Source organism: Pongo abelii, chromosome 1 (genome assembly GCF_028885655.2).
Source record: "Pongo abelii isolate AG06213 chromosome 1, NHGRI_mPonAbe1-v2.0_pri, whole genome shotgun sequence".
In the NCBI taxonomy this organism is placed as follows: Eukaryota; Metazoa; Chordata; class Mammalia; order Primates; family Hominidae; genus Pongo; species Pongo abelii.
Genome location: NC_071985.2, coordinates 88548819 through 88563174, shown reverse-complemented (window position 1 = coordinate 88563174; position 14356 = coordinate 88548819). Strand labels below are relative to the sequence as shown.

Sequence of the window (14356 nt, the reverse complement as noted above, 5' to 3'; positions counted from 1 at the left end):
GAACTTGGGAAACAGAGGTTGCAGTAAGCCGAGATGGCACCACTGCACTCCAGCCTGGGTGACAGAGCAAGACTCTGTGTCAAAAATAAATAAATAGAATAGAATAAAAATAATTTAAAAAAAATAAGAAAGCCTAGAGACCAATATCTCTCATGAACATAGATGCAAAAAGTTTTACCAAATTTTAGCAAAGAAATTCAATATTATATAAAAGGATAATACATGTTGACCAATACAAATTTGGACCAATTCAACACCAATGAATGTAATTTACCATATTAACAGATTTAAAAAGAAAAAAAAACCATCATTTCAATAGATGCATAAAAGCATTTGATAAAGTTCAATACCCATTCATGATAAAACAAACAAACAAACAAAAATACTCACAAACTCTCAGTAAACTAGGAATAGATGGAAACTTCCTTAACCTTATAGGGGACATATACAAAAAAACTACATCTAACATCGTACTTAACTGAAAGACTGCATGCTTTCTCCCTAAGATTGGAAACAAGGCAAAAAAGTCTGCTCTCACTGCTCTTATGAGCATAGTTCTGAAAGTTTTAGCCACTGTAATAAGGCAATAAAAGAAAATTTAAAAGCATACAGATCAGAAAGGAAGAAGTAAAATTGTCCCTATTTACAGATGACATGATGGTCTATATAGAAAATCCCAAGTAATCTATTTTGAAAAACTCCTATAACTAAGAAGTGAGTTCAGCAAGGTTACAAAGTCAATATACAAAACTCAGTTCTATTTCTGTATACCAACAATGAACAATCAGAAATGCATTTTTAAAATACCATTTATAATAGCATCAAGAATATAGAATACTTAGGGGATACATTTGACAAAAGATGTACAAGACCTATATGCTGAAAACTGCTGAAAGAAATTAAGGAAGACTTAAATAAATGAAGAGAAATGTTGTTTTCATGGATCAGAAGACTTGGTATTGTTATGGTGTGAATTCTTTCCAAACTGATCTATAGAATCAAGGTAATCCTATTCAGCGTCCCAGCAGGCTTAAAAAAATTGACATGCTGATTTTATTTATTTATTTATTTTTTTGAGATGGAGTCTTTCTCTGTTGCCCAGGCTGGAGTGCAGTGGCATAATCTCAGCTCACTGCAACGTCCGCCTCCTGGATTCAAGCACTTCTCCTGCCTCAGCCTCCCAAGTAGCTGGGATTACAGGTGTACGCCACCATATCTGGCTAATTTTTGTATTTTAGTAGAGATAGGATTTTACTATGTTGGTTAGGCTGGTCTTGAACTCCTGACCTCAAGTGATCCACCCACCTCAGCCTCCCAAAGTGCTGGGATTACAGACGTGAGCCACCACGCCCGGCCATGACATGCTGATTTAAAAATTTTATGGAAGTACAAATGTATTTATATGAAAATTTAAAATTCATATGGAATCGCTTTTTTAAATTCTGAAAAAGAAAAACAAAGTTGAGGAAGAACACCCAGAAATAGGATCAAATATATACGATCAATTGATTTTTGATAAAGATGCTAAGGCAATTCAATGAGGGAAGCATAATCTTTTCAACAAATCGGTGCTGGAACAATTGGTAGCCACATGTAAAAATTAAACCTCAACCCTTAATTCACATCATATATGAAAATTTATGATTCATAAAATGAATCATATATTTAAATGTAAGAGCTAGACCTGTAGAAAATGGTAGAAAATCTTAGTGACCTTAGATTTGGGAGAGATTTATTAAATAGGAAACAAAAATCATGATCTGTTAAAGAAGAAATTGATTAATTGGACTTCATAAAAATTTAAAACACGGCCGAGTGCAGTGGCTCATGCCTGTAATCCCAGCACTTTGGGAGGCTGAAGCAAGAGGATCGCTTGAGCCCAGGAGCTCAAGACTAGCCTGGGTAACAGAGTGAGATTCTGTCTCTAAGAAAAAAAAACAAAACAGGTGTAGTTGTGTATATCTGTGGTCCCAGCTACTCAGGAGGCTGAGGTGGGAGGATCACTTGAGCCCAGGAGGTTGAGGTTGCAGTGAGCCATGATCATGCCACTGCACTCCACGTTGGGAAACAGAGCAAGACCCCGTCACACACACACTCACACAAAGATTGTTCTTTAAAAGATAATGATAAGAAAATGACAACACAAGTCACAGATTGAGAGAAAATATTTGCAGAACATCTATCTAACAAAGGACACATATCTAGAATTTTTTTTAAAAAAACCTCAACTCAATAAGAAAACAACCCAGTTTTTAAACATTGGCAAAAGATTTGAATTGATACTACCCCAAAATATATATGCAATTAGTAAATAAATACATGAAAAATAAACATCCTTATTCATTAGAGAAATGCAAATTAAAACCGGTGAGCTATAGGAAACACCAGTTAGAATTGCTAAAAGTAAAAAGACTGATCATATCAAGCATCGTTGAGGCTGTCTAGCAACTGGAGCTCTCATACACTGCTGGTGGGATTGTAAAATGGTTCAACCATTGTAATGGTTAACTATGTGTCAACATGACTGGATTAAGAGACGCTCAGACTGCTGGTAAAACACTATGTCTGGCTGTGTCTGTGAGAATGTTTATGGAAGAGGGCCAGGCGCAGTGGCTCACGCCTGTGATCCTGGTACTTTGGGAGGCCAAGGCAGATGGATCACCTGAGGTCAGCAGTTTGAGACCAGCCTGGCCAACATGCTGAAACCCTGTCTCTACTAAAAAGTACAAAAATTAGCCAGACTTGGTGGTGGGCACCTGCAATCCCAGCTACTTGGGTGGCTGAATCAGGAGAATTGCTTGAACCCAGGAGGTGGAGGTTGCAGTGAGCCAAGATCACGGCTTTGCACTCCAGCCTGGGTGACAGAGTGAGACTCTGTCTGGAAAAAAAAAAAAAAAAAAAGGGAATATTGATGGAAGAGATTAGCATTTGAATTGGAAGAGTGAGTAAAGATCTGTCCTCACAAATGTATGTGGGCATGATCCCACCACTCAGGGCCTGAATAAAACAAAAAGATGGAGATAGGGCAAATTTGATCTCTCTGATTGAGCTGGGACATTAACTGCCCTCAGACACAAACACATAAAATGAAAAGACAAGCCATAAATTGAAAAATATTTGTAACACATATGACTGACAAAAAATTTATGTTTAGGACATATACAAACTCTTAAAAGTCAATAAGAAAATTCCATTCATATATGTACCTTAGAGAAACTCTTATAATAACAAATTATGTACATGAATACATGCATGGTTTTTGATAGCAAAAACCTGAAAATAACTCACACGTCCGTTGTCAATAGAATAATTTGTGACATGATCACATGATGAAATACTTCACAGCAATACAATTAGTTAACTATAGCTACACAGAACATCAGGTTGTATTTCAGTTGAGTTAAAAGAAAGCAAGTTGGCTGGGCATGGTGGCTCACCCGTGTAATCCCAGCACTTTGGGAAGCCAAGGTGGGTGGATCATGAGGTCAGGAGTTTGAGACCAGCCTGGCCAATATGGTGAAATCCCGTCTCTACTAAAAATACAAAAATTAGCCGGGCGTGGTGGCACACGCCTGTAGTCCCAGCTACTCAGCTACTTGGGAGTCTGAGGCAGAAGAGTCGCTTAAACCCGGGAGGTGAAGGTTTCAGTGAGCTGAGATTAAACATATTGCACTCACTCAACAGAGTGAGACTCCATCTCAAAAAAAAAAAAAAAAAAAAAATAGAGAAAGTCTTAGAATGATAAATACAGTACAATTCCACTTACTAAAAGTTCAAAAATACAAAATGATTACTACATAAAATAAAGAGAGTGATAAATATAAGGTAAAGATTGTGGTTGATGATGGTGGGGAGGGAAGACAGTGTAATCAGACAGGGATCTATGCAGTACTTCAAGGATAAGTGTACTAGTCTGTCCCTTCAACCATATAAGGGTTCAAAAGTATACACTGCATTATTTTTTACACCTTCACATTTTTAATAAATATTTTTATCTACTCAATTAAAAATAAAGAAAAGATAAGGATTAGTCCACTAGTGACAAGCCAGGAATGGCAAAGGAGGGCATCCACCACCTAATTGGTCTTGGGATGGGATGAGAGCTGGGATTTGTCCCATCTCCCCCTGAGTATTCTGAGGCGATCCTGATGGAGGAACTTACTCAATAAACTGAATCTCAGTCTCCATGAACACACAGCAGACCCAGTGTTGCTTTTTCCTCCCAGTGAATCACATCTATTCTAAATAGCTCATTGATTAAGCTTCAAGCGAATAAATTTTCCCAGCAGCTTAATGGAAATTTCAGTGTAAAGAACTTGATAGCTTCACCCCAAATCTTCAGAGGGCTCCTTGCCTTCCATATTGACAGTGGGGTCCTGCAAGGATTGCTGCAGATGGTATAGGGGAGGGTCTCTATCCGGGTAAGATGCTATGGTAAGGGCAGTAAAGAAGAAAGGGTGACATAAGGAGAGAAAGATATTGTGATTTGTTTAGAAGCCCCTTAGCCTCTGCCTAACCCTGAGGGTCTATGTTTTATGTAGTTTTAGGAGTGGCGATGCATCTAAACACATTTTATTCATTTAATTTTTACACCTGTAATCCAGCACTTTGGTATGCCGAGGTGGGCAGATCACGAGGTCAGAAGATCAAGACCATCCTGGCTAACAGGGTGAAACCCCATCTCTACTAAAAATTCAAAAAAAATAGCCAGGCATGATGGCACGCGCCTGTAGTCTCAGCTACTTGGGAGGCTGAGGCAGGAGAATGCCTTGAATCCTGGAGGCGGAGGTTGCAGTGAGCCGAGATCGCCCTACTGCACTCAAGCCCGGGTGACAGACTCCATCTCAAAAAAAAAAAAAAAAAATTATTAGGGCTAGCTAGGCTTTTCTTCCTCTTCTGAGGCTTCACATCACATCAGCTGCAAGGCTTATTGCCTCACTGCCTTCCCCAGCACCCATATTCAACCACCCCTGGACTCCCTGGGGCCACCTGCACAAAAGCGTATGCCTCTCAGATAATGGAAATTTTATTCTAAATGCTTATTTTAGACTCAGAAGGATCCACTCTCTTATGCCCGTGTGGTTGATATGTCTGCTGTGACCTGTGGTTTTTGTACAGTTGAAGGGTCATACTGTCCCTCTCTCTGCCTTCAAGGAGGACCAAACTACCTTCCCCCATTTCTCTCTCTCTCTTTTTTTTTTTTTTTTTTTTGAGATGGAGTCTCACTCTGTCACCCATGCTAGAGTGCAGTGGTGCAATCTCGGCTCACTGCAACTTCCGCCTCCTGGGTTCAAATGATACTCATGCCTCAGAAGTAACTGGGACTACAGCCATGCACCACCATGCCCATCTAATTTTTTTTTTTTTTTTTTTTAGTACATATGGGGTTTCACCATACTGGCCAGGCTGGTCTTGAACTCCTGACCTCCAGTCCAGTGATTGGCCCACCCTGGCCTCCCAAAGTGCTGGGATTACAGGGGCATGAGCCACAGTGCCTGGCCTACCTTACCCCATTTCTGATGGCTCATTTCATCTCCAAAAAACCTACTGGAGGCCTGCTGGGTGTTACGATGAGAGAAAGGGGAGGAATGTGGTCACTGTGAAAAGACACATGGGCCCTACCATTGAGGAGGCCTCAAACAAATAGCAAACATTCAGAGGCAGGGACAATGGTTCCCAGAAGGCCATCTGGAACTGAAGGGAGAGGCTGTAGCCTCTATATTGCTCCTATTCCTGAGTCTCCTCAGGTTTCTCAAGATATAGGATGCCTCCTGTCTCTAATTTCCTCAGGATCAGTGACTTGAGCTTTGGCTATGAGCCTAAGCCCTGAGCTGACTGCTGGATCCTCTGGGAATAGATTTTCTTTTTCCTCTGCTCTTTCCCAGTGGACTCTCCCTGCCTTGTACTCATATTTCCACTGAGACTGAGCAGCCTTAGTCATGCTCCAGAAACAGAGAGCTGACACGAGTCTAGAGAAATTTGCATGCAAATTTGTGTGGGCTTTGGATAGTCAGAGCCTACTAGAGACTAATCTGATATCTAACTTGGTGCCATGACTAATCTTCCTTCTCTGTCTCTCTACCTTCTAGTCACTAGAACCATATAAGTGTTGGAATGGGCAGGACATTTGAATTCTCGTCATTGATTCCCCAGTGATTTTCTATTGGCCTTCAAACAACATCCCACCTTCTGTCCCCAGTTGCATCACCAGTGAAAAAGGTGGTTGTTGCACTGACCTTTCCCAGAGTGTACAAGAAGGCCAGCTGGCTATCAGACAATGACATGCTTTGAAAGGCCCCTGAGCTCTGTGAGGAAATTCTTGAACTGTTGAGAGTGCTACCATTTTGTCACAGCCCTAAGGACGCAGATGATGCTGAAAGCGTGTTGGCCAAATCTGAACGATGAAAGCCAATTACAAACTTGAAAATGAAAACAGACCCCAGATGCAAGGAGATGAGACAGTTAGATTTACTTCCTCTTTTCTAATCTGAGAGGTTTCATGTTGAAGAAAATCAGTGTTGGGGTTGCAGGAGACCTAAACACAGTCACCATGAAGCTGGGCTGTGTCCTCATGGCCTGGGCCCTTTACCTTTCCCTTGGTGTGCTCTGGGTGGCCCAGATGCTACTGGGTAAGTAAAATATTTGAATATTGGTGTGGGAATGGAGCTTTGCTTAACTTTGGAGAAAGGAACTGAAGGAAAGAAACATGGACTAATTCTGGCCCTCCAGAGAAGCAGTGTTCAGGTGGAATAAGAAGGGTAGGTATAAGAAAGTTTGGTGTGCAAGATTGAATGACTTTTTGAATATAAAAATCTTCCATCCTGAAAGTCCCCTCTGATCATGATGTCCTCTCTAGCTCTAATCTCAACTCTTTTCTTTCACTTATGAGACAAGTTTTCTTAAAAGAGTAGTTTGCACTTGCTATCTCCACTTCCTCACTTCTCACACACTCCTCAATGCTTGCAGCCTGGCTTCCACTGGAATCGGTTTTGTCTAGGGCACAACGATCTCCATATTGACTGGGTTATGGCATGCTTTTCAGTTCATATCCCGCTGGACTTCTCTGCTGCACTGGGCTCTGTTGATCACTTACTCCTTCTTGCATTCTCTACTACCCTGGCTTCCCTGGCACCATTTTCTCCTCGTACTGCATGGACTTCTCCTGATCCCTTAATAGCTTCTCTTCTCTTCCCCTTAAACACTAGTGTTCTCTGTGGTTATAGCCTTGCCTCTGTACTCCTCTTTCTTTACACAATCTCCTTCATGAGCTTATTTGTCTATATAATTTTTGCCACTATAACTCTGTGTTTAAGAGTCCCAAATCATATCCCCAACCCTAACCATGCGTTTGAGCTTCACATTCAAATATCAAGCTTCATACCAGAAATATCTACCTACATATCTCACAAGTGTCTCTGCACCATGTGACCAGAGCTGAACTTATCTGTCCTTTTGGCCCCTGCCTCATCTAATTCATTTTCCACTTTCTGATCTCAGCTAATGACACCAGCATCTACCCTTACAAGGCCATAAACCTCAGAAACAACCTAGACTCTTCCTTCTTTTTCATTCTCTATATCTGATCAATCATTAGGTTTGGCAAATTTTACCTTCTAGATTGTTCATAGAAGCAGTCCCTTGCCTGGATCATCACTAATGTCTTAGGACAAGCCCTCATCCTCTATGACTTGGGCTATTCCAGTAAATTCCTAACTAATCTCCTTGTCCAAACCTTGTGTTCTTGAAATGAATTCTGTACCCTGCAGACAGAGTAATTTCTAAAACTCAAGTTTACCAGCCCAAATTCTGTATCATGGCACAAAAGGCCAAGCAGCCTCTACTTTTACCCTCTCAGCCTTGTAACTTATGCTCTAATAAATCTCAGTCAGTTCGTATTTACATACTCACACACCAGACTCTTGCCTGTCTCTAAGGCTTTGCTTATACCACTATCTCCACCTGAAATGAGCTCTTTCCATGGCACCCTATTCTCCTTCTCCTTGCAAATATGTAGGTACCCCTAAAGACTCAGCTTAAGTGGTATCTTTTCCAGGCAGCTTTTCTTGAATGCTTCTTTCTGCTCCAATGGCTGCTTGGGATATATTTTTCTTATAATATTTTCCTACTTACGCTGAAATAATATTTTCATCTACCTGTGTCTTCCACTAAATTGAGAGCTATTTGTGGGTAGGGACAATGTTTTTCTGTTTTTGTCTTGTGATAAGAACTGCAGACTTGGAATCAGATACTCCAGTTTCAAGCCCCTCTTCTATTTACCAGCTCTATGTCACTTTAGAAAATCACTTTTTCTATTTCTGGTTCAGTTTTCTCATTTGTAGAATGAAAATAATAATACCTACCACCTAAGGTTTATTGAGTGAGTTCCTGGTAACCCAATAAGATTTTATTTTATTTTATTTTGTTTTTTGAGACAGGGTCTTGCTCTGCCACCCAGGCCGGAGTGCAGTGGTGCAATCACTGCTCACTGCAACCTTGACCTCTTGGGCTTAAGCAATCGTCTTATCTCAGCCTCCCAAGTAGCTGGGACCACATGCAAGTGCCACCACGCCTGGCCAATTTTTAAAAAATTATTTGTTGAGACAGGGTCTCTCTGTGTTCCCCAGGCTGGTCTCGAACTCCTGGGCTCAAGGGATCCTCCCACCTCAACCTCCCAAAGTGCTGTGATTATAAGCATGAGCCACCGCGCCTGGACAAGATTTTATTTTTAAAAAGAAAAAATGGAGAGGAGGCAGAGCACAGTTGAGTGACAGTGGAGGAACTGAAAATAGGTAGCATTACAGTGAAGGGAGCTGAGAAAGGATGGAAAGAAAACACCTGGTACTGATGTGATGAGAATTAGGAAGTAGGGAGGGGCCTTGGTAAGGGACATGACAAAATCAAAGAAGAACGCTGGGCTATTAGGATTGGAAGAGAATAAAGGCAAGTGGGGCACGAAATGACAGTCGGGTGGAGTGAAGAAGTATGCACATGTGAATGGCCATGAGGCTGGAGGAGGGGGAGAATAGTTAGGGAGATAAAGAGCAGTCCCAGAGAAGGGAGAAATGTCACTTCCCTTGCCTGGGTCTACCATGAAGGAAAGAGATAGGTTGAGGAGATGTGGTGAGAAATGGACAACTCTGAATTTCAATCTGGAGCAAAGAATTGTTCCACAGTTACTAATACGGACTGGGAGGAGGGGGAAAAAGACAGAGAAAGCTCTGTGCCACTGCCAGGGAAAATTCAAGTGGAAGAGGACATTAAAGTAAAGATGGCTGAAAAGTGAAGACCTGCAAGGGGGAGGAAGAAAGGAGGAGAGACACTGCTGGGTACTGAAAGCTCTTTGATAGATAACATATTCAAGGCAGAGGAGCCAAGTGAAGTTTGGGAAAATCAGAATATGAAAGAAAGTCCCCAAGGAAGGTCTGAGGACGGAAGTAGACCATATCTGCACAGTGAAGTAAAAAGAACACTGATTTTGAACTCAGACACACCTGCCTTTCCCGCTCCATTGCTTAGTCTCTTTTTAAGCTTTGGGTATGTTAATTTGGTTTTCTAAGTGTGTGTTTTTAAGATTATAAAATGAGGATAAAGTCAGATACCTGGAAAGTTTGTGAGGATGAAGTAAGATACTGCACACAAGTGCTAGCAGGGTCTGGCACCCAATGAACATTAGAATCTGATGTCTCCCTTTCATTCCTGTCCTATGCCTCCCTGCTTCGAGTTACCATTGTCTTTGCTCCTGGTTTCCTGTACCAGCAGCTGGATGTCATGCCGGTGAGTTTCACCATTCTTTCATTCTCTCCCCTCGCTCTTCTCCAAACCACAGTGCATTTGCTGAGAGCACCTGGACGCCAGTGAATCAAGGTCAAAACTATCCCCCTGAGACACTCACAGGGGTCTTTCTGAAGAAAAAAGGTTTTGGTGTCTTACTAGTCTCATTCTAAAAAGGATGATTATCCTGGGAGATGGAGGAACCCTGTCCTCTTTCTCCAAGTTGCAGCATCATTTTCTGGTTCTCCCTGGGCCATGCCCTCTTCAGCTGCCAGTTTTGAGACACTGCAGTGTGAGGGACCTGTCTGCACCGAGGAGAGCAGCTGCCACATGCAGGATGACTTGACTGATGCAAGGGAAGCTGGCTTCCAGGTCAAGGCCTACACTTTCAGTGAACCCTTCCACCTGATTGTGTCCTACGGTGAGGTCCTGGGAAGGCCTGAGCAGTGCCCCAAACCCCTTCTTTCAGCTTCAGCGCCCATGCAGGAAAGTGTCCCTAGGAAACTGGCCATGGGATGAGGTACTTCCTTCCCAGTCTTCAGCCCTCAGCAACCAGGGTGCTCTAAGTCCTAGGCCCTAGGGAAGTTGTCCCATACTCCCAACCAGGGGTGAGAGTTTACCTGGACCCTCAGAGAAAGTTTAGGGGAGTAGGCATCCCTGGGGGTAGCCCCCAAGGGAGGCCCTGGGTGACACTCAGCTCTTTCTCTGGACCATAGACTGGCTGATCCTCCAAGGTCCAGCCAAGCCAGTTTTTGAAGGGGACCTGCTGGTTCTGCGCTGCCAGGCCTGGCAAGACTGGCCACTGACTCAGGTGACCTTCTACCGAGATGGCTCAGCTCTGGGTCCCCCCGGGCCTAACAGGGAATTCTCCATCGCCGTGGTACAAGAAGCAGACAGCGGGCACTACCACTGCAGTGGCATCTTCCAGAGCCCTGGTCCTGGGATCCCAGAAACAGCATCTGTCGTGGCTATCACAGTCCAAGGTGAGAGCTAGAAGCAGCATCGTCATGGCAGGGGAGGGTAAGGAGAGACAGGGAGCCCAAATTGTCTTTCTTTAGCCTGGAGGTAGCAAGATCATCAACAGATTATGGAGCAGGTTGCTGGCCAATGCCTAAGTTGGGCTTCAAAAGGGACGAGACCTCAGCCTTTTGAAGTCATCCAGCCCCACTCAGAGTCCAGCATAGTTCCTACCACCCAGATCTATGCATCCCAGGGCTCACTGATTGGGTGTCTGGACAACTATCAGATTTGCCCATCTGTGGATCTTTCCTAGTCCTGTCTACTTGCAGAAAGAACTTGACAGCCCATTCCTGCTGGAAACAGGGGAAAGGAAGTATGACTCCCCAAGGCTCTTCACCTGCATGTGTCTACCTGTATATAAGATGGCTGAGCTCTTCTTTCTTGCCTATCTTTTTCCCAGAACTGTTTCCAGTGCCAATTCTCAGAGCTGTACCCTCAGCTGAACCCCAAGCAGGAGGCCCCATGACCCTAAGCTGTCAGACAAAGTTGCCCCTGCAGAGGTCAGCTGCCCACCTCCTGTTCTCCTTCTACAAAGATGGAAGGATAGTGCAAAGCAGGGGGCTCTTCTCAGAATTCCAGATCCCCACAGCTTCAGAAGATCACTCCGGGTCATACTGGTGTGAGGCAGCCACTGAGGACAACCAAGTTTGGAAACAGAGCCCTCAGCTAGAGATCAGAGTGCAGGGTGAGTTCGCATCAGAGTGCAGGTTGTCTGTTTGGCATGCGTGTGAGTGAAAAGGAGGGATAGGATGAATTGGTCTGTGAGCTGGGGTTCAATGTGAGCAGGTTAAGAAGGGACACAGAGGAGGCAGGAACAATGGGCCAGAATCCCTGATGATGAGAGACAGCACAAATAGAGAACTTCTCCCTCTGACTGTGGTGCGCACCTCACCAGACCAAGAGCTGAGCCAGCTCCACACCTGCTGCCCCACAAGCCTTAGCATTCCCCCCATGCTCTCTGGGCGTTTATAGGAATTTAATGTCTGGAATGAAGATGGGATAGTCTGAAGTCTATGTTCAATCCTGGGAGCCACTGTTAAGAGGCTGCACTTGACCCGAAACACTCCCAGAAGAGGTGTCCAGGGTGATAAGGGGGCTTGAAGTCATGTCATATGAAAAATAATGGAAGGGGCTGGAGATGCTATCCTGAAGAGGAGGTGACTCAGAGGCCAGCAGAGGTGTCCTCAAAAAGCTGAAGGCTGGCATTAGCACAAGGAATTGGACCAATGTCTTATGTAATAAAGAGGCTGACCTAGAACCAGTTACCACATTCATGCTTCAGGGAATTAGATTCAGCCTTGATAGAGAAGGAGCTGGCTAATAGTTATAGCTGTCCAGTGGTGAAGCCTCACTGCTGAAGAATTTCAAACAGAAGTGGCCAAGCTTCAGATTAAAATTTGGACCAGGAGGGACACTAGAGTCCTCAAGTCCCTGCTGCCACTGGGCCCCACAGCCACTTTCAGAGAACAAGAAAGATTGGCCAGGGATGGGAGGGAAGGGCCAGAGTCAGACTTCACTCTTGTATGTGCCTCCTGCCCCGTAATCCAGGTGCCCCCAGCTCTGCTGCACCTCCCACATTGAATCCAGCTCCTCAGAAATCAGCTGCTCCAGGAACTGCTCCTGAGGAGGCCCCTGGGCCTCTGCCTCCGCCGCCAACCCCATCTTCTGAGGATCCAGGCTTTTCTTCTCCTCTGGGGATGCCAGATCCTCATCTGTATCACCAGATGGGACTTCTTCTCAAACATATGCAGGATGTGAGAGTCCTCCTCGGTCACCTGCTCATGGAGTTGAGGGAATTATCTGGCCACCGGAAGCCTGGGACCACAAAGGCTACTGCTGAATAGAAGTAAAGAGTTCATCCATGATCTCGCTTAACCATCCCAATAAATCTGATTCTTTCTATGTTTTCTCTTCCTGTCCTGCACATATGCATAAGTACTTTTACAAGTTGTCCCAGTGTTTTGTTAGAATAATGTAGTTAGGTGAGTGTAAATAAATTTATATAAAGTGAGAATTGGAGTTTAGCTATAATTGTGTATTCTCTCTTAACACAACAGAATTCTGCTCTCTAGATCAGGAATTTCTATTTGTTATATCAGACCAGAATTTTGTGATTTAAAGAGAACTAATGGAAGTGGATTTAATACAGCAGTCTCAGTTGGGGGCAGTTTTGCCCCCCAGAGGACATTGGGCAATGTTTGGAGACATTTCGGTCATTATACTTGGGGGGTTGGGGGGTGGTGGGATGTGTGTGCTACTGGCATCTAGTAAATAGAAGCCAGGGATGCTGCTAAACATCCTATAATGCATAGGGCAGTACCCCACAACGAAAAATAATCTGGCCCAAAATTTCAGTTGTACTGAGTTTGAGAAACCCCAGCCTAATGAAACCCTAGGTGTTGGGCTCTGGAATGGGACTTTGCCCCTTCTAATTATTATCTTTTTCCAGCCTCATTCAGCTATTCTTATTGACAAACCAGTCTTTAGCTGGTGCTATAGTCTGTTCTTTAGTTCTAGTTTGTATCCCCTCAAAAGCCATTATGTTGAAATCCTAATCCCCAAGGTGATGGCATTAAGAAGTGGGCCTTTGGAAAGTGATTAGATCAGGAGTGCAGAGCCCTCATGATTAGGATTAGTGCCCTTATTTAAAAAGGCCCCAGAGAGCTAACTCACCCTTCCACCATATGAGGACGTGGCAAGAAGATGACATATATGAGAACCAAAAAACAGCTCTCACCGAACACCGACTCTGTTGTTGCCTTGATCTTGAACTTCCAGCCTCCAGAACTATGAGAAATAAAATTCTGTTGATTGTAAGCTATTCAGTTTGTGTATTTTGTTATAGTAGCCCAAATGGACTAGACAGTTGGCCTCTGCCACATGGCTGAGTTTATGATATGTTAAAAATACTCATAAAACAGTGTCTCTGTCTACAGAGGGCTTACACTGTGGGATAGAAGGGAATAGTACCCCGTCCTATAACACAATTAAAGCAGGGTATATAAAAATTTCCCACAGGATCCTACTGGGCTCAGAAGTAAGTGACCAAGTATAATGTTGCTAGAGTTGCAGATATTTGTTTTTAATTCATCTGTCTCTGAAATCTTTTTCTTTAATAACACATAATGACTCTGTTTTAGTCTCGTATTAATATTTTTTCTATGCTTGGACTTCTATTGTACATTCTCAGCCAATGACAGCTGGCCTGGCAGACTCTATAGTAACCTTAACTCAATCAGTTAGCACATCATTTTATCATGACCTCAGCCAGTGGCTGTTCTACCATGTTATTCTGAATTACATGGTGTGATTTTCTCCACTGCGGCCTTTCTTTGTGCCATTTATTCTGTGCAGTTTTGACCCAAAATGATTTACAAGAGACATGCACATGATCATTCTAGACATACCACAAAGAAACAAAGACATAGAATCATGCTGATGGTAAAATGAGAGTTTTATGGTAGTTCTTGCCATCTTCGAGGGAAAAAAAAGATCAGGAGGCATCTGGGAATTGGTAGAAGTCCATAAACATCACTACAGCCTGAGAGGACTGATTTACAATTGT

General features: G+C 43.3%; 1 protein-coding gene across 2 annotated transcripts; it reads left to right on the top strand.

Moving 5' to 3' along the window:
- Positions 1-6297: 6297 nt before the first annotated feature.
- Positions 6298-13608, top strand: FCRLA (Fc receptor like A). Of its 2 annotated transcripts, XM_003775510.4 has the most exons (6): positions 6298-6629; positions 9757-9774; positions 10040-10192; positions 10488-10754; positions 11192-11476; positions 12340-13608. In XM_003775510.4, exons 1-6 carry the CDS (start codon positions 6500-6502, stop codon positions 12633-12635), a joined length of 1149 nt encoding a protein of 382 aa, XP_003775558.3. In that variant the 5' UTR covers positions 6298-6499; the 3' UTR covers positions 12636-13608. The 2 variants fall into 2 exon arrangements, with proteins under 2 accessions (XP_003775558.3, XP_063576835.1); XM_063720765.1 differs by lacking the exon at positions 9757-9774.
- Positions 13609-14356: the final 748 nt, after the last annotated feature.

Coding starts and splice junctions, on each gene's coding strand:
- FCRLA (XM_003775510.4), top strand. CDS start 6,500: ATGTTGAAGAAAATCAGTGTTGGGGTTGCAGGAGACCTAAACACAGTC. Junction 10,755..11,191: donor CGTGGCTATCACAGTCCAAG/GTGAGAGCTAGA, acceptor TCTTTTTCCCAG/AACTGTTTCCAGTGCCAATT. Junction 11,477..12,339: donor GCTAGAGATCAGAGTGCAGG/GTGAGTTCGCAT, acceptor CCCGTAATCCAG/GTGCCCCCAGCTCTGCTGCA.